The sequence below is a fragment of the Bombus flavifrons genome, chromosome 12, assembly GCF_040668555.2.
Source record: "Bombus flavifrons isolate JBK064 chromosome 12, iyBomFlav1_principal, whole genome shotgun sequence".
NCBI lineage: Eukaryota > Metazoa > Arthropoda > Insecta > Hymenoptera > Apidae > Bombus > Bombus flavifrons.
This window is the reverse complement of record NC_138453.1, coordinates 8,387,016-8,404,533: the sequence shown is the minus strand read 5'-3', so window position 1 is coordinate 8,404,533 and position 17,518 is coordinate 8,387,016. Positions and strand designations below refer to the sequence as shown.

At 36.4% G+C, this 17,518-nt stretch overlaps 4 protein-coding genes across 6 annotated transcripts; 1 reads left to right on the top strand and 3 right to left on the bottom strand.

The window, feature by feature from the left end:
- Positions 1–235: 235 nt before the first annotated feature.
- Vhdl (larval-specific very high density lipoprotein) lies at positions 236–6,335 on the bottom strand. The gene is made up of 16 exons (XM_069124445.1): positions 6,228–6,335; positions 6,084–6,122; positions 5,654–5,949; positions 5,425–5,565; positions 5,182–5,358; positions 4,954–5,096; positions 4,481–4,858; positions 4,072–4,400; positions 3,350–3,975; positions 2,372–3,264; positions 2,171–2,300; positions 1,854–2,090; positions 1,433–1,786; positions 1,082–1,364; positions 712–1,009; positions 236–585 (listed from the first exon to the last, which is right to left on the bottom strand). The coding sequence occupies exons 1-16, from the start codon at positions 6,283–6,285 to the stop codon at positions 396–398; spliced, it is 4,572 nt and encodes a 1,523-aa protein (XP_068980546.1). The 5' UTR covers positions 6,286–6,335; the 3' UTR covers positions 236–395.
- Positions 6,336–7,995: 1,660 nt separating this feature from the next.
- LOC138185377 (inosine triphosphate pyrophosphatase) lies at positions 7,996–9,394 on the bottom strand. Of its 3 annotated transcripts, none has more exons than XM_069124247.1 (2): positions 9,266–9,394; positions 7,996–8,690 (listed from the first exon to the last, which is right to left on the bottom strand). In XM_069124247.1, exons 1-2 carry the CDS (start codon positions 9,301–9,303, stop codon positions 8,117–8,119), a joined length of 612 nt encoding a protein of 203 aa, XP_068980348.1. In that variant the 5' UTR covers positions 9,304–9,394; the 3' UTR covers positions 7,996–8,116. The 3 variants fall into 3 exon arrangements, with proteins under 3 accessions (XP_068980348.1, XP_068980349.1, XP_068980350.1); XM_069124248.1 differs by lacking the exon at positions 9,266–9,394 and adding an exon at positions 8,936–8,997; XM_069124249.1 differs by lacking the exon at positions 9,266–9,394 and adding an exon at positions 8,847–8,949.
- Positions 9,395–9,448: 54 nt separating this feature from the next.
- On the top strand, positions 9,449–10,955 carry Rpn8 (regulatory particle non-ATPase 8). Its single transcript, XM_069124246.1, has 4 exons — positions 9,449–9,623; positions 9,856–9,948; positions 10,024–10,202; positions 10,277–10,955. Exons 1-4 carry the CDS (start codon positions 9,449–9,451, stop codon positions 10,790–10,792), a joined length of 963 nt encoding a protein of 320 aa, XP_068980347.1. The 3' UTR covers positions 10,793–10,955.
- Positions 10,956–11,751: 796 nt separating this feature from the next.
- Positions 11,752–17,500, bottom strand: atk (artichoke). Its single transcript, XM_069124239.1, has 9 exons — positions 16,352–17,500; positions 15,581–16,287; positions 14,711–15,035; positions 14,351–14,617; positions 13,802–13,955; positions 13,510–13,722; positions 12,718–13,444; positions 12,323–12,648; positions 11,752–12,248 (listed from the first exon to the last, which is right to left on the bottom strand). Exons 1-9 carry the CDS (start codon positions 17,369–17,371, stop codon positions 11,752–11,754), a joined length of 4,236 nt encoding a protein of 1,411 aa, XP_068980340.1. The 5' UTR covers positions 17,372–17,500.
- Positions 17,501–17,518: the final 18 nt, after the last annotated feature.

The window sequence follows — 17,518 nt, the reverse complement described above, 5'->3', positions numbered from 1 at the left end:
AATATATATTTATATATATATATATATATATTATATATATTATATATTATATATATTATATATTATATATATTATATATATTAAATATATATATTATATATATATATATATATTTATATATATTACCAACATAATATATTGATGTAATATATATTTCATTGTAATTACATCACAACGATAAAATTGAATGATTTGACGATTACCACTGTAAAGGTAAAGAATAACTAACCAAAGATTGCCCGGGATAAATCTTTATTCGTCTACTTTTTGTATCTACATGATCATTTTATATTAAGTTCTCTTGTCGGACAATGTACACCTACTGCTTTAGATAATTTCCGCTGAATACGTTTCATAAAATGGGAAATATGATTAAATGATTTCATTTGATCTCTTTAAAGATGCGAGACACTGTATATCTGTGGAATTTTCATTTCGTGCGTACTATCCATATGACCGCACATCCCAGTTACTTGACCTTGAAGTGAGGTGCCCATAAAAATTGTCACGCTGTCTGGTAGATAGTAAATTTGGAACGGTACTAATTGAGATTCGATCGTCACAATTTCATAACCTTTGGTCAACCTGTCCGAAAAAACACGAATATTACAATTATACTCCAATACCGTGTTATTCTGCAGAAATCATCCTGTGAGATTAAAATTTAAGTAAATGAGAATTTGTTGGAAAATTAATACTGAGGGAATTCACCTAATAACGTAGGAGTCAGAGTTCTTAGGTATCATACCACCTTTTTCTATATTCGTTTTGTCTATAACTTCATTATCTATGGTGACTGTCATGCCTCCATTGACAGGCATGATTTCCAATTCATGTTCACCTACATAAACCTTCAGAGCCAATACATTATCTTGCACTGATTTCACGAAGATACTATACATTTGGTCTATATGATCACCAGACAGCAGAGTCCATTTGTCTCGTACGATGTACGGAATGATACCATTATCCAGAGTAACAAGAACTCGAGGACGAATTGTGCAGAACTCTATGAATAGTATAAAGATATTGATGACTATCGTATTAATGATTACTTGTTATAAGTAGCAAAATAACTTACTGAGTCCGCCTTTAACGTAATTATTTAACATTAAGAAAGAGAATTGTGCGTTATCCATCCATGGATTCCAAAGTGGATCACCAAATGGTAAATGGACCAATTCGTAACTGTACGTCGGTGCAGCGACGGCTATGTTAAGGAGAGATGTCGAATATGGGAATTCTAAGACAATTTTCGCGTTTCCGGGCTCCATATGATTCCAAGTATATTTCATATGCGAGAAGTAAGTAGCACGTAAAATATCTTGTGCCATATTTACGATCGATGTCAAATATGGAGGTACCTGTAATACGAATAAAGATCAAGTATATAATTAAACTACTACAATAGTACTAAATTGCAAATATTTACCTTCCTTAGCGTCATATTTACGGTGTACTTTCTCAGGGTTGAATGATGCAACGCTTCTTCAATACATTCTCTAGTCTTAGGAACAATCGACCCCTTGGAGTAAAACAAAGAATTCTGACTTTGTTTAGAGCACACACTATGCATACTGTCGTGGACGATATGATCTTTTTGGTCTTCTGACATTTCACCTTTTACGACTATTGTGACGTCCATGTCATCGCGTACACACTTATCATCTTTCGTTTGCCCCATGGTGATCGTCACTTTTGAATTAATTTCCTTTTCTTCATTAACTTTCCACGCACCTACTTTCCAGCCAATCATCGGATAATCTTTTTGTGCCTCGATACATATCTAAGAAAACACGTCAAATGTCTTTTTAACGAAAACGTTTCACGTATAGATCTTAAACCTTACAAACCTTCAGGTTTTTCTCTTCTGGCGCAATACGAGTGATCATAACTTTCATACTGTTGTTGAAGTGTCCCTGAGAAAATATAATGTTAACATTCATATCCCACTGTCTTACAGATTCATCAGTGGAGGCTGCTTTGACGTTCATATTTCCCCGAATATCGATTCTCTTGCTACTAATCAAAACCATTTTTTCATGATTGTGATCCAAATCTTGAAAACTAACTTTTCCGGTTAAGTCGATCTAAATAAACAGTAAAAAAATTAGAATTAAGAGAAAGAAGATTCACGTATTGCATAAGTATAGTCACTTTTTTAACTTACCATCGAAGTAGGATAAGCGATACTTGGTTCACTTTTATACACAATTACACAACTTCCTTCTTGTTTCGCAATTATATTGTTCATTATGTTATGATGAACTGCCATAACAGGTTTCATCCATGAACAGCCACTATGCAAAGAAAATAAGTTTTGATGCTACTCCTTCTCCTGTCCGCTGTCATCCCTTAACTTTATACTTACATGGTGTTTTTATATTTGTCTGAGTACACTTCAAGCCAGTGATTAACAGGCGAGACAGGAACAGTATCGTTGTCACAATGAAGTATCATCGAAAATCGAGTACCAGTGTCCTTCGAGTCAAAGTTGCTCTCGTAAGTTTTCAAACTAGCACCAGTGGTGATAACTTCGTGATGACGGCAAGTGGAACACAATTTCTTCAACAGATCGTGCTGATCTCCTGTAAGGGTGACATAGTTCTTTCCGTGAAAGGATATTCCAACGACCGAGAATTCCGAAACAGGCAACCTTGCCAATGAAACTTTAAAACTCTTTGTGTCCTGATTGTAACCGATGGCTATATCACAAGGCAAAGTAACGTCTACAGATGACGTTTTACGAATAGAGTGCCAGGAATCAACGACAGGATTGTAAATCGACATCACGTATTCACCGTGCATCCATTGTTGATATTTGACTTTTGATTTCAAGATTAAATGATTTTTATTCTCGGAATATTCAACGCTTCCTCTGAGAGAGCTCAAAGATGGTACTTTGGAAGCCAAAACGGCTGGTACACCAAGATCGGTGACCATGTGCATTTCGGAATGACTATGGTACAGCACAGTCTGCCAGTTAATAATATTTAGGTACTCGGTAATGAGCTTGTTCCATTCCTTCAATTTATCAAGAAGTTTCAACGAATTACTCTCGTCAGAGTGGAGTATGAAAACAACATTGTCGTTCATTGTTAGAATCACGTTAACGTTTATATCTTTAATTGCCGGTATATCTTTGACTGCTCTATTCAATACATTCTTCACATTGTCATTTTTAATTGCCTCTACGACTTTGTGGAGCACATTATGATTGATATGCTTTAAGATTTTGCTCATGCCATCTATGTTCCAGTGAACCTAAGACGTAGAAACAAAATTGAATGATACTAAAGAGAATTTAAATAATATTTTTCATATATACGATAATATCGAATAGACTCACTCCCAATGTGGTAACAGGTTTATGAGCAACAGTTTCGACGTGTTCCACTGAACCAACGTACGGTAAACCAGTTAAATTGTCGAGAACTAAGGAAGCCATTACGCTCTCTCCGAATCCGTACTTTTCATCTACATAGTCAACGTGTATTTTGCTTGAAAGTGGTTGATTCAGGTTCCTTATGCGAATAAACTTCAATATTTTCTTAGCCATTTCTCGAATTTTCATCAGGCAAGGGTCTACCGAGTTGGCAAGTCCTTTAACGGTATCCACATAATAATTATACAGATGTTCGTTTTTTTCGTAAACCATTAACCAGTATATGTTCATAACACGCCCTAAATTAGGCTCTTGATTAACTTGGTGCATCAGTACATTAAAAGCAGCGATTCTCACTGCCGAGGGAAGGCTAACGTCACTAAGGACTGGCCAGAGTATGTCGTGAATATAATTTCTATGCACGTTTATGTTTTTCAGGGTCCAAATAGCTTGCACTCGAATGTTGTGTGGCTTTTCGGAAACAACCTCTTCGCCTTTGATGATAGGCTCCAGATGTTTCAAAACATGTTTCGATCGAACGTTCTTCATAGCCATCATGTATACCATCTTCATGTGAAACATCGGCTCATCTGTAACATTTGTTATCAATCATATTGAAGAATGCAAGGGCTTAAGAACTAAGAAATTAATTAAAAAAGAAAGGAAAAGTGATAGAAATTCCATACTTCTAACATGATCCATGAAATGCTTCAAGTATCTCTCCATAAGAGGATCGACAACTTCGGTCTGTTCTTTCTTGAAGGTCTTATGAATCAGTGTGGCAAAGCAGAATATGCCAGCTTCCCTTACGCTCGGAGAAACGAATTCGCCTAAGTTAAGGAGTTCTTCCATCTGTAAAAGCAGTTCCTTCGATGGAACTTTTACGTGCATCGGAAGATTGGCAAGCATCGTGACGGCAACCCAATTCGGTACACTCTTTGTACGTACTACATTTCGCGTGAAAAGGCACGCAGCAGGAGTTCCTACGTGTGGTACTATTGTGAGGAAAATATTTCTGAAAAGGCATGAAAAAATTGGTGTGAAGATATATTACATAGTTATTTTTCAATCACCGATAAATATCGGTTTACTCACCTCACTGCTTCCACTTTGACATCTTTGATATCCTCAATTTCGCTAAACACTTTGTTCAAAGATGCAACGTTCATGTACTTCATAACGTGTAAAATTCTGTTGATCGTTTGGTCATGCTTCCAATCTATTTGTTTCTTATCGACGTGAGTTTCCTTCAGGTAACCAGCAACCTCGTCCAACATTTTCTTCACTTTAACCACAAGTTCATCAAGTTTAACAACATGCCGGTGACCAGTTACGTCTATATCAGCTTCAGGAACGTATGGAGTTTTAGGTTCATCGTAGATGACCTTCTCGATAGGCGAAACAATTAAGTGTTTGGAGCCCATTAATTGAATGTCAGATACAGGAACGACCTTTTCGAGGAACAAAGTTTGGCTGCAAAAACAGATATCGTTCTTAAATAAAACTTCAGCGAAGTGTTTATACGTATTTGGAATTATTATAATAATATGTTATCACTCTGAAATTACTTGGTCAAAAGATAATGAGCTTCTGATGCAGCCAGCCATGGGAAGTAGTTAATCACTGCATGTCCAATCAATTTTTTAATAAGGATTTCATTATCGTGATTTTCTATTACGAAAACGCGTCTGCTGGAAGTGCTCATGTCGTTCTATGTAACAATATAGAAATTAACATTATGAAATTAAAATTTTAGTACAGAAAAAATGATAGAAGAGATCTACTGTTCTTAATACCCTTTCATGTATTTGACATTTATGGCATTGAACATGATTAAACTCGTGGTATTTGAAGTGAGAACAGTTCATGGATTCGTAGAACTTTGTAACTACGAGCTCTTTGCCAGATGTTGCTTGCATTTCGTCCATTGGCTGTACGTTATATGCCACTTCGCAATTGCCATGAATGGTAACCTAGTGGTAACAACCAAAGAGAACATTAACCAAAACCCAAGGATGTTCCCATCAGTCGTTACCTACCTCCTGAGATATAAAACTATGTGCTTTTATTGGGCTTTGAACATGCATCTGATCCAAGTCCAATTGAAGCATAGAGACGATACCCTTCTTCACGTTCTTCGACCATCCTGGCTCATCTTCTGCGAATTTCACGCCTTCAAGCTATGATAATACAAATATGTTTCATTTCCTTCGTTATTGGAATGCTTGTCGCATTTCTAAATTACTTCTTTATCTTCTCGTAACTTACGTGCCCATTTTCCTCATAGATAACGAGGAAAGGATTCAACAGCGCTTTAGCGGCGTCGATCGGTAACATCTGGCTTACAGACTCGTAATGTTTCATCGGCCCATTGTACAACCCATGTTTCATATCACTCAAAGTAACGTAAAAGGTATTCTTTGAGTTTGGATTGGTGACATCGTGGTGCACCTGAAGGAGGCATTCGATATTAAAGTCGGATGCGAATGGAGCCGGGTCGATGATTCCAGCTTTCACGTCAGCATGGTATTTGTAAGTCACAATTTTTCCATGGGGGAAAGGTGCTGCAATAATGTTTGATAAGATTATATTTATAACTGTGTCTTGAAATTGTCATGCGATTCGTAATTTCAAGTCCAAAACTTCTCTGCATGAAGAGTTCGGCCGACTCGGTTCACTTTATTTCCATTTAACGTACCTTGAACGGCAAACGCCGTAGCTAAGATCGCTAATAATGCTGCAAAATAAGAAATTTGTGTAATATTTCAAGTTATTGATAACGTTCGAAGATATATGAGAACAAAACATGTAAACCCCTCTTTGCTCTTTCCTTATTACTTACCGATTAGAGTATCCATTATAGTATGACCCATGCAACAAGACTGGTATTGCCGCTGCATCGCTTTCTCCTTTTATAAGGCGAAAAATCTGCAAATCCCGGTGGAATAAGAAAATGCGAATACAATGATAACCCCTCCCGAAAGGGTGTTATGAACTGGCTGTGCCGGTGTAATCAATGCACAAGATAACCCGTTCGGACATCGTCATCAGTTACTTTTGCTACGTGAATAATTTTTAAAAATATCACCTAAATTAGCTAGAACCTGGTCCGTAGTTTTTACGTTAATTGAGCACTTCATAGAAATTTGTCTTTTTAATCTCCTTCTATCCTTTCACGAAACAAATACATATAAATAATATCAAATAAAACCTTATCAGCTATTTTGTCGGAAAGTATCGCGGATATGGATTGAAAACTTGTTCTTAATTAAATGGGACTGAAAGATTAATTAATATTTTTGGGATAGTATCAGGGGATAAACGAGTCCTTTTATTCTCTCTTCTTCTTTTTCCCTAGTATCGAAATAAAATTTAAGTGAGAAATTCTTTTCATTTTACATAATTAGAGAATTGCGGTGAAGAATATTTTTCTCAAAAAAAGAAATATCGACAAAGCATCAGAATAAATGTATTCTGGATTAAGAGGTATTTTATTAAATTTTCCATGGCATTGCAAGAGTTCCGAACATTTATTAAGTCATTGAACAGTTGATAAAATTAATGCAACAAGCGATGCGCAGGCGGCACGCATTCTTACATACGCTCTGAAATTTTTTTATTCCTTGAAGTTTCTCTTGGAAGAGGCATTCTCTGTTATGATTCTTTAATTGTACAAAATAAAAAAGAATATTATTACATCGATAACAACTATTCCATTGAAAGAGAAAATAAGGGGAACAGCCTTTGTTCTAGCAGCCTTAAAAAATCTGTGATATATTAGATAATTAGTTCCCCTGACCCATTTAATTAAAAGAAAAGAATTGCTTTTATATTCGTAGAAAACTTTGATTAATCGTTGGCTATTTATTTATAGTTTCACGATATAATCGGTAATAAATAATATAATTTGATGTGCTAATTTTAATACGATGACAGACAATTTCCTTGATAGAAAATTTTCCTTGAGATTATTTTTGTTCTTTTAAGTCACAGTATTGCAAATATTTTCGATTAATGAATATAATTGGCTTTATCAATAACGTTCAGAAGAGCAACAAATAAAATCCGATTGCGTGTTTACCGTCGTGCGTGACAATCAATAACAATATAAAAGTATATAAAGATTACATTATTCCATATATAGCAATAACGAAAAAAGAAGTAATGTTACTGCGAAATAAATACGTCCACTTTTTTGTATGTATTATATATTCACAAAACTTTAAAAATCCAAAAATTTAAATTTTCATTGATAAATAAACGTGGTACAATGTTAAAAAATATTGCATCATTTTACAACACATCGATAAATGTATGGTCAATATTTACGTTACATGAAATATCGTTTGCTAAAATCAATTTTTAAATTCTTTTCCTACTTTTTATTGTTCGTATAAAAAATTCTTCGGTAACAACTTATGACGAAGTCCATCAGCTATCGCCACCCCAGTCAAAATGTATTTTAAACGCTAAATCTGCTTTGATAAAATAAGAATAATTTACTACGTAAATTAACATTGGATTAAAATGACGAATGTATACTTTGATGATATACAATCATTCATGCGAGAAAATACATATTTATATAGGAAATAGTAAACAATACGCCATGAAAAGCAATTAAAATATATTTCTCAGTGCTAATAGCCTGCAAATACATATTTTTAATACCTATAGGAAACATAAAATTAAATGAATATTATACTTTCAGGTACAACAATTTTTTTCGATTTAATGTTGAACCTCTTTCATAAAATGTTCCTTTAGTTTCTTTAGCGCTTTGCTACGGTGTGAAATTTGATTCTTCACTTCTTTCGGTAATTCTGCATAGGTTTTATCACTGCCCAAAGGCTGGAAACATGCATCCCAACCAAAATCTCGTGGTCCTCGAGGACTCACGATGGTTCCATCGGTTCTACCCTGAAACAGTAAAACCGGATCTTCCGGTTCTCCGGCGCAATAGGCAAAAGTGCAAAGCGCTTCCGCAGTTTTGTCTTCCCAACCATGGAGCATTTGGTACAATCCTTCTGGTCCTAATTTATCTAAAAACCATTTGATATAAGGTCCAGGTAATCCTTTCATTGCTTTGAAGCATAAACATGTGTCTTCAATAATAACAGGACCTTTTATTATATCTGCTGCTGTTCGACATTTGGAAACGCAAATCTCTTCTATCTCTCCTTGATATTCCGGAAGGTCCACCTTCATGTTTTTAACTTCTCGTGGAAAATTCTTTCCCAGAATAGTCACAAATTCCTCCAGTTTCTTTGCATTTCCGGTTACGAAGGTTATTGGTTTCGACATTCTGTAAAGGAATATGAAATCTAAAATTTCCCGCCTATTCTGATTTCTACAGTTGGTAAACATGTCGGCAAGAATATACATTATTAAAGCAAAAACGCAAGACGCATTGGCCTTCCTTTTCGAATAAATAAGATTAAATCATTATTAAAAGATATACATATATTATATGTAGATGCATATTACATGACTCAACATTACGTTTGTCACATTTCTTTAGATAATTACTACATATCTGATAAGAACTACCTTGCAATACTTCAGAATCGAACAAAACACGTGTGGAAGAGTATGTTTTCGCAACAGTGCTGCTAACTATAATTTCTTATTGTACTTACAATAAATGCAAAAGCATTTTTATAATTATTTAGAAAATAAATTTCATGAAAATTTCATTCGCTTTGTCTCACCTCGTGAGGGATATTAATTGGAAAAAAAAAAATGTATAAAAGTTACATTTATACAAAATTTTTAAATTAACTTTAAGCTGATTTTAAATTAGAATATAATTGGTTATTGTAATATAATTATTATTGATTATTATGTAATATACTATTATTTTTTGCTTGTTGGAAATACCTAGGATATAGTATCTTATAGAGATATAGTTGATACATTTTCCTGAAAGTGGCGCTTATATTGTCAGATATTGTTTACTTTCACGTACTTAGAAGGGTCTTTTGTGAATGGTCAGTGAATGACTTGGATGTTGTTTCTGTTGTGGCTACGTTCATTGGTTAAAGTCAAAGGAATTGCTCAAAAATGCCGAGTCAAGAGGTTGTAACTACAAAAGTAGTCGTGCACCCTTTAGTTTTATTAAGTGTGGTGGATCATTTTAATCGTATGGGAAAAATTGGCAATCAGAAGAGAGTTGTTGGTGTTCTTTTGGGATGTTGGAGGGCTAAAGGCGTTCTAGACGTGTCAAACAGTTTTGCAGGTTAGGTTGATGCTACTAATATTCACTATTTGCTTTTGAGAGTTTTACCAACTTTTTTAATAAAATGGCATATTTTTTACTAATTTATCGTTCTTCTAATACCTTTATAGATAAAATGAAGTTATTTTTATCATAAAAATTTCTAATTTTAATAGCCTATATAGACATGCACACATTTCAAATTTTTGTTAAATGAATTAAGAATATCAAATATTATTATCTTTGTTTACAGTTCCTTTTGATGAAGATGATAAGGACAAAAGTGTGTGGTTCCTTGATCATGATTATCTTGAAAACATGTATGGAATGTTTAAAAAGGTCAACGGTATGTATCTATTGAAAACATAAGCACATGAGCTGATAAACAATCAGAATTTTATATTTCATTAATCCATTTTAGCCCGTGAGAAGGTAGTAGGATGGTATCATACTGGGCCCAAATTGCATCAAAATGATGTTGCGATTAACGAATTAATCAGAAGATATTGCCCTAATTCTGTTTTGGTCATTATAGACGCTAAACCCAAAGATCTTGGTCTTCCAACAGAGGCGTATCAAGCTGTTGAAGAAGTTCACGATGTATGTTTCATAAGATAATTGCTATGTAAATGTTAATTTATATCGTAATTAATATAACTGTAAATTGGTTACAGGATGGTTCCCCAACATCTAAGACCTTTGAACACATTCCTAGTGAAATAGGTGCAGAGGAAGCAGAAGAAGTAGGTGTAGAACATTTACTAAGAGATATTAAGGACACCACAGTTGGTACCCTTAGTCAAAGAATTACAAATCAACTACTAGGTTTAAAAGGTCTTCATGAACAAATTAGAGAAATTAGAGATTATTTGCTACAAGTTGGTAATGGAAAATTACCTATTAATCATCAGATTGTTTATCAACTACAAGATATTTTTAATTTACTGCCCGATATGACACAAAGTAGCTTCGTTGATTCATTATACGTGAAAACAAATGATCAAATGTTGGTTGTGTATCTTGCTGCTCTCGTTAGATCCATAGTGGCTTTACACAATTTGATCAATAATAAACTAACCAATCGCGATGCTGAGAAAAAAGAAACAGATAAGAAAGAAGCGAAAAAGGATGAGAAGAAAGAAGAAGAAAAAAAGGACGAAAAAGATAAAGCAAAAAATAAAAGTCAGTGAATGAAGTGAAACTAAGACTAATTTGTGTGATTGAGACTGTTAACATTGCAGAAGTTCACAAACGTTGCAGAGTTTGTTTATACATGTACAAATGTATTTTGTGCTTACAAGCGATTGGTATTTCAAATTAACACCAAAATAAATCGAATGTTCGAATGTTAAAGTGGTCTATCATAGTATGATATATACATTAAATAAAAGATACGATAGTAGAACTGCAGTTACACATTTCCACCATTTATAGTAAATACGAATTATAGCAAGTATGTTGTACAATTAATAAGAATTCTGTATGAAACTACGTTTACAAGACATAATGCAATGAATGTTTTCACTGATAATTCTTTTCTTTCATACTAGGAATGAGCAACTGCTTCAAACTACTTATAACTTTTATATAATGTATCAATATCGGTAAAAAAAATTTCGTAATTTTTTCATAAACCAATACCATTCAATTGTCGTTCACGGCATGTTTGAATGTATCAACGTTTTCTATATCATCTGAAGGTAGCAGATAAGATTCTTATAACACACGATTCGTAGATATTATAAACATATTTTCTAGAGAAGTTAAGCTTTCTTAACTATCATTCTGCGTTATTAATAAAAAATCAATCATTCGAATTTATAATTTTATTTGTGTTTCATTACTACACAAAAACTCTGTGAACGTCATTACGATATGCACAATAAATCAATTGTGCATTTCTTTATATAATAAAAAGTCATATCTGACCATAGGCATGAAGCACAAAATTGTGAACCTTTTATGGGCATGTTATCTGTTTTTCATAATTAAAACACTTTAACATTGTCCCGTAACACTTGGATTCTTTTCATCTTATTTTCACCGTTCAGGTCGACCGATATTTTACACGTAATTAAGAGCACTTCAAATATTAATTATTTAATAAATTAATTGTGCTGGAGATATCTATATTTAATCTTCCATGTTTTTATATGAAAATGTACAAAATAAGAGAGAGATATATTTGACCCAATAAAGTCGATCGAGTCACACTAGTCTTTTCACCTCCACTGTATACTACACCAACAAAAGGTTCTAAATTAGTGTCGTTATAATGTTGAAAGTACCAATTAAAGGAATTGTCTTCAAGAATCTCAGCATTTTCATTGGAAGATCCATCTATGCCAAACAATTTCTCCTCGGCATTCTCCAAATTTCGTTGAACAGCTTCTGCTACGGATTTTTGTTTCTCTGGTTCACCAGAGAGGCCAATACGCGGTGATGGAACTTTCGTTATCGTTGGCCTGCCTAGTGGACGCAGATTTGGAACCAATGAAGGTACTTGACCTCCTGGTATCAGGAACGCTGAAAGAGCTGATGCCTCTGTTTCTCGAGAAACTTGAGACGTGGAAGAAAAATTTTTCCGATTTTCCGAAAGGGTTGAACGGGAACTTGATCGTTCTGTTACGATAGTACTCGAGTCATCTGTAATTAATATTAAAGAAATATTTACTTCAAATCACGTATAAAAAAAATTACGATACAAGTTATAATTTTACCACTCGGCTCGTTTGGAATGTTTGTTACAGGACTGGACGTTTTTTGAAATCCGTTTACTTCAGTATCCCAGTAGGAATCTTTTTCTCCTTGTAATATCTCTGTTGATATTTCCTTTGTCGTTTCCAAGGCAGCTCTTGGAGTAGTCCAGACAATTCTACTCGCGACTTCTATTTGTGGTTTTTCTTCGTTTTTACTTGCTTTTTTAATCATCTCTAGAGTTTCTCCACTATACATTTCGGTAGATGTAGAAGTTTCATTTGCTTCTTGCAATGACTCGTCTGCCGCGGGGCTTAAATCAGACGTCTTCGTTGAATTTGTAACAGCACTGAAAAAATGAACAATAAGATACGTATAACAATTCTTGTCTTATTTAACAACTTATTGACTCGTTTACCTGATTTTTTTCGTGTCAGTTACTTGCCAACGAGAATCTTGTTCATTAGCTGACACTGTGGACAACTCTTCCCTTTCTTTGGACCCTGCTTTAGGCTTGCTCGTTCTTGGATAAGCCCTTTCGACTTTCACCACCGTTCCATTTCCACTTTTCCATCGTTTTCGCTCTTCTTGAGTAATGTTGGAGTTTTGAACTCTTGAAGTTTCATTTTTAATCTGTTTTTCATAAGTTAGCCTGGGATCAACGATAGGTACAAATCCACCTTGTCCACGTGGTAACGGTACAAAACCACCTCTGTGGATTTCCGGTTCTGTAGGTGGGAACATCCTGTAACGACCTCTTCCAGGTCTTCCCGAGGAATTCTTTCTTTCGAACTTCTTCCTCGAATTACCCCAAAGATTGAAACTGAGACTAGGCAAAGGAACCCCGAAGAAGGTAAAACCAGAGCTACTGGGAGAGGGAGGCATCGAAGTACCCTTTTTTATGGGAATCGTATTGTTCGTCGAAGGTTGAATCATCTCCGTTGTTTGAGTGGCTTTCACAGCTTCTGGTGCTATTGTAGTCAGAAACTGAGTCGGCATGAAAGTTACATTTGTCGTATTACTTTTGCTATCTTGGTAATCCGGATAGTCGTAGAAGTAATCAGTATCCTGAGTATCGGGAGGATTTTGTGTTGATGAGTCTTTTAGATTCATACGAAGTGGTACCATCTCCGTTGCTCCAAATACTGATAAAGTATTTATTAAGCATCTGATTGATAAACGAAAGTGATAATTTGCGAATATTACTCACTAGAAGAGGAGACAGGATACGGTGCAACGTCGATCATTTCCGCCTCGCAGCCAGGGTGGATCGGATCAATCTGTCTTTCGCGTTGACAATCCTGACGTGATAATCTAATTTCCTTGAATAAAGATCCGTCCGCGCATCTTGGACCTTCGGAGGAAGCTTGCTGCAGCCATCCCCTTAACCATAACATTCCACAGGAACACGAGAGTGGATTTCCTTTAATACGAGTAAAATTATTTTTACGAAACACTAGTATAAAATACCAAGTAGTAAAGAAAAGAACAAATTTGATTACCATCGATATCTAAGACAGCGATGTTTGATCGCAATCTTTTGAACGCTGCTTCCGAAACGGAAGCCATTCGATTGCTTCTTAAACTGAGAACTCGAAGTCTCGGCATTTCATCGAAAGGCGAACCTTGGATGGTACAAATACGATTATTGTCCATCTGCAATTAACATGGACAACATATGTAAAACGATCCGCTATCTTCTTAAATAACGATACAGCTACATTTGCAGAATAATTGCTCTACTAGCATAACGAGTGGCCTCGCACCACGCTTCGTGGCGAAGTTTCACTCTCGACGAGAAAGTATTCCCCGTTATTACTAAAGACTATCCCCACTACAGGCATATTTTTTCGTACTCGGTTTGCGTTTAATACGATCATTACGAAAATCGACTTTTATCACAACCATTCCATTCATTTTCACTCTCGAATACTTCATTTGAAAGAAAGAGATATTTCGTTCACAAGTCATTAATTCTCTTTTAATTATCACATTTATTAGCAAATGATCTACGAAGCAATTATTTTCATCCTCAATTTTGTTTTACTTACTTTCAGCTCGACCAACCACTCCATCGATGCTAAACTGTTGCTCGATACCCTAGACAATCGATTATTGCTCAAATCTAAAACTTCCAGGGAACGCAAGCTCTCTAAACCAACGTAGTCCAACGAAGGTAAATGATTGTTGCTTAGATTAAGGAAGAGAAGGTGAGGCACGTTAATGAATGCGTTACTTGCAATTTCCTGGATCCGATTTTCCTGAAGTTCCGCGCTTTGCAGCAGTGGCAACTCGGTGAAAGCTCCGCTTGGAATTATCTACGTACATATGTCCAGGTAATTATAGAGACAGTAACCAATTGTTATAGTTTTTCGATTAAAATCAAAGGAACAAAAAATATTTTCTGCTACCTGTAATCGATTTTTCCCAAGTCGTATCGCCTGCAACTCGGGCAGAGCTCTGATAGCGTTTCGTTCGATAATTCTCAGATCATTATTTTCCAGATCGATTAACGTTAACCGTGGCAAACCATCGAAGGCGCCTTCACGCAACTCGCGGATACGATTCCTGACAAGTTTGAGCTCGAGCAAGGCCGATAGACTGCTCAATGTTTCCGGCGACAGGATGTTCAGCTTGTTGAAGCTCAAGTCGAGTACCTGAAGAGCTGTTAAGCCGTGTAACGATCCGGGTAACTCGGTCAAAGTATTGTGCGACGCGTATAGTTCACGAAGGTCTCTGCAATTAACGTCGTTTCCTCCCTTTGATATGGAGTCATTAACAGGAACAGTCGTTTCCGACTTTGACAAATCGGTCTGCCTAAACGTATCTCAGCAGACTTAAGATCAGTTTGCAATAAAATGTTGAAATGAAAAATAATAATTTTGATTGAAAAAAGAATAGAGGAAAACGTTTAGCGTTCAGAAACTAATACGTCAATAAGTTAAATGACTAAATTTCTAAAAAAATTAGCGTTTAAGGGACCGATCTTTTCGTTCGCATTTAAGCGATTAGAGCTCACTTGTTAAAGCAACAGAAACTGGTAGAAAATAAACGACACGCCAGGATGGTGCCATCTCGCAAATAGAAGGGGACATTCAACACGGGCATGAAGAACTTTCTAGGTACCAATTTGCTAGTGACGCAACCATATAACTACGAGTGAAACTGCTTTTCTACTCGCGTGTTGACGTGCAAAAAATGGCGCATCTTTACGTAGTTTTGTACGAATCATGGTACGAGTGTACTATATGATTATACACAAGAATATTTCATTTTGTTACCTGGTACTTGAAAAAGTTGCATGAGGTATTTGCGCAAGGTTGTTCCTGCTGAGATCCAATCTCTGTAATCGAATATTTTCCTGGAAGATATCTGGCCTTAGAACTTCCAAACGACTGCCCCGTAAATTTAAATCCATCAGCGATCTCAATGGTCTAAAACTTCGTCCATGTAGAGTGACTAATCGATTATATTTTAAGTCCAATTGCTCCAATCTCGACAACCCTTCGAATGCACCGTCTTCTAAGATTCGAAGAGAATTGTAGCCGAAATTTAACTTTCTCAAGTTCGGCAGGTCGGTCAAAGTTCCTGGTGGTATTCTTTCGATCCCGTTTGCGCTGAGATCCAAGGACCTGAGAACTGGCAGATCGAGGTCTTGAGAAGACACAGCTGGTAGAACGATGATCCGATTCATAGGCATGTGAAGGTGTTCTATGTTTCTCGGTAAACCCGGAACTATCTCGAGCATTCGATTCCAACCGACGTCCAGTTCGTAAAGATTAGCTAAATGATGAAACGTGAGGGGATGAAGAACCGAGAGCGCGTTTCCAGAAATGTTGATGTGCTCTAAAGCCGGTGTACCCATGAACGAGTCAGGCTCTATAAGGCCTACAGCGTTTCCGCTCATATCCAAACGTCTCAAACTTGGCAAATTTGCTAATAAACGAGGCTCTATATGACGAAAGTAGTTTTCTGAAAGATCTAGACCCTGAAATTGTAATAGAGCACGATTAAGCCAGAACATAGAGAATGTTTCATCGTCGGCCACTTACTTTCAATGATGGCAAGTTCCAGAACGGCGCTTCCAATAAGTTTGACAAAGAATTATTTTTCAATCTAAGTTCCCTAAGAGCGGGCATCGCGGTGAAGGTTTCTCTCTGCAGAAAGGCCACTCTATTGTGATCAAGGTGAAGTCTTTCCAGTGTGAGATGCCCCCTCAGTGCCCCGAATGGTATCTCCTCGATTTGATTGTGACTAACATCGAGAAACTTCAATCTAGGCAAAGCCTCCATTATCGATCTCAGTTCAGTCACGTGACTTAGATCGTTGTTGATCATCCACATCTCCTCCAAGATGTTTCCGGGCCTGCGCGGGAAGAACTCGGGATGTATGCGATGTATTAGATTGTGATTGAGATCTACGGTCTTCAATGCTGGCATTCTTTGAAATGCTCCAGCGAACACCTCGGTAATATAATTCCTCGATAAGTACAAGCGAGAGAGAACAGATAAGTCTGTGAAGGCTCCTTCGCCAAGACGATTTATGCGATTTCTGTCCAGTCGTATCACCGAAAGCGAAGGTAGATCCATGCAGGCACGGCCGATCATGCCAGCGTCCACGATCGAGTTTCCAACCAACGAGACCTCTTTCAATTCTGGTAAATCTATCAATGCTCGAGGATGAACCCAATGAACTCCACAGTCTGTGATGTTTATCAACTCGAGACGCGATAGGCTGCGAAACAGGCCAGCTTCTAAACGTATCAGACGTGGACTACCAAAAACGTGGAACTGTTCCAAATTGGTCAAATCTCGAAAATTTCTTGGAGCCAATTCTAATAAAGACGGAGAGTTGATCTGGAGATATCTGAGCTTTGGCAGTCCAGAGAATTTAGGCAGCTTTTTCATCGCTTTACTCTGCAAGGTTACTGCCTCGAGACCCTGCAGATTTTCCAAGCTGTCTACTGGCAAGGAACGCAAATCTGGTTCCACGACAAATAGCTCTAAGAGAGAATCGTGAAGTCCCTCTAGCCACCCTGACGACACTCTTTCAAGGCGATTATTTCGAAGCATTAAACGAAGAACACGTAGAGTAGCAAAAACTTTGCCTGGTAGACTAGGCAGATTGTTGTTCTCCAGGATCAATTCGTCTACCGGTCGATCTAAATAATGACTCACTGCCTTTAGACCCTCGAGAACTTTTGGTAGCTCACTATGGCT

Bases quoted from the DNA above. Each gene is read 5' to 3' on its own strand.
- Rpn8 (XM_069124246.1), top strand. From the start codon at position 9,449: ATGCCGAGTCAAGAGGTTGTAACTACAAAAGTAGTCGTGCACCCTTTA. The intron at 9,949-10,023 runs GTATGTATCTAT...AATCCATTTTAG, and splicing joins AATGTTTAAAAAGGTCAACG to CCCGTGAGAAGGTAGTAGGA. The intron at 10,203-10,276 runs GTATGTTTCATA...AATTGGTTACAG, and splicing joins CTGTTGAAGAAGTTCACGAT to GATGGTTCCCCAACATCTAA.
- Vhdl (XM_069124445.1), bottom strand. From the start codon at position 6,285: ATGCAGCGGCAATACCAGTCTTGTTGCATGGGTCATACTATAATGGAT. The intron at 6,123-6,227 runs GTAAGTAATAAG...CTTATTTTGCAG, and splicing joins TATAATGGATACTCTAATCG to CATTATTAGCGATCTTAGCT. The intron at 1,010-1,081 runs GTAAGTTATTTT...TACTATTCATAG, and splicing joins TTACGTTAAAGGCGGACTCA to AGTTCTGCACAATTCGTCCT.
- atk (XM_069124239.1), bottom strand. From the start codon at position 17,371: ATGCTTCGAAATAATCGCCTTGAAAGAGTGTCGTCAGGGTGGCTAGAG. The intron at 14,618-14,710 runs GTAGCAGAAAAT...ATATGTACGTAG, and splicing joins TTGGGAAAAATCGATTACAG to ATAATTCCAAGCGGAGCTTT. The intron at 12,649-12,717 runs GTAAACGAGTCA...TCATTTTTTCAG, and splicing joins ACTGACACGAAAAAAATCAG to TGCTGTTACAAATTCAACGA.
- LOC138185377 (XM_069124247.1), bottom strand. From the start codon at position 9,303: ATGTATCAACTATATCTCTATAAGATACTATATCCTAG. The intron at 8,691-9,265 runs GTATTTCCAACA...ATTCCTTTACAG, and splicing joins TATAAGATACTATATCCTAG to AATGTCGAAACCAATAACCT.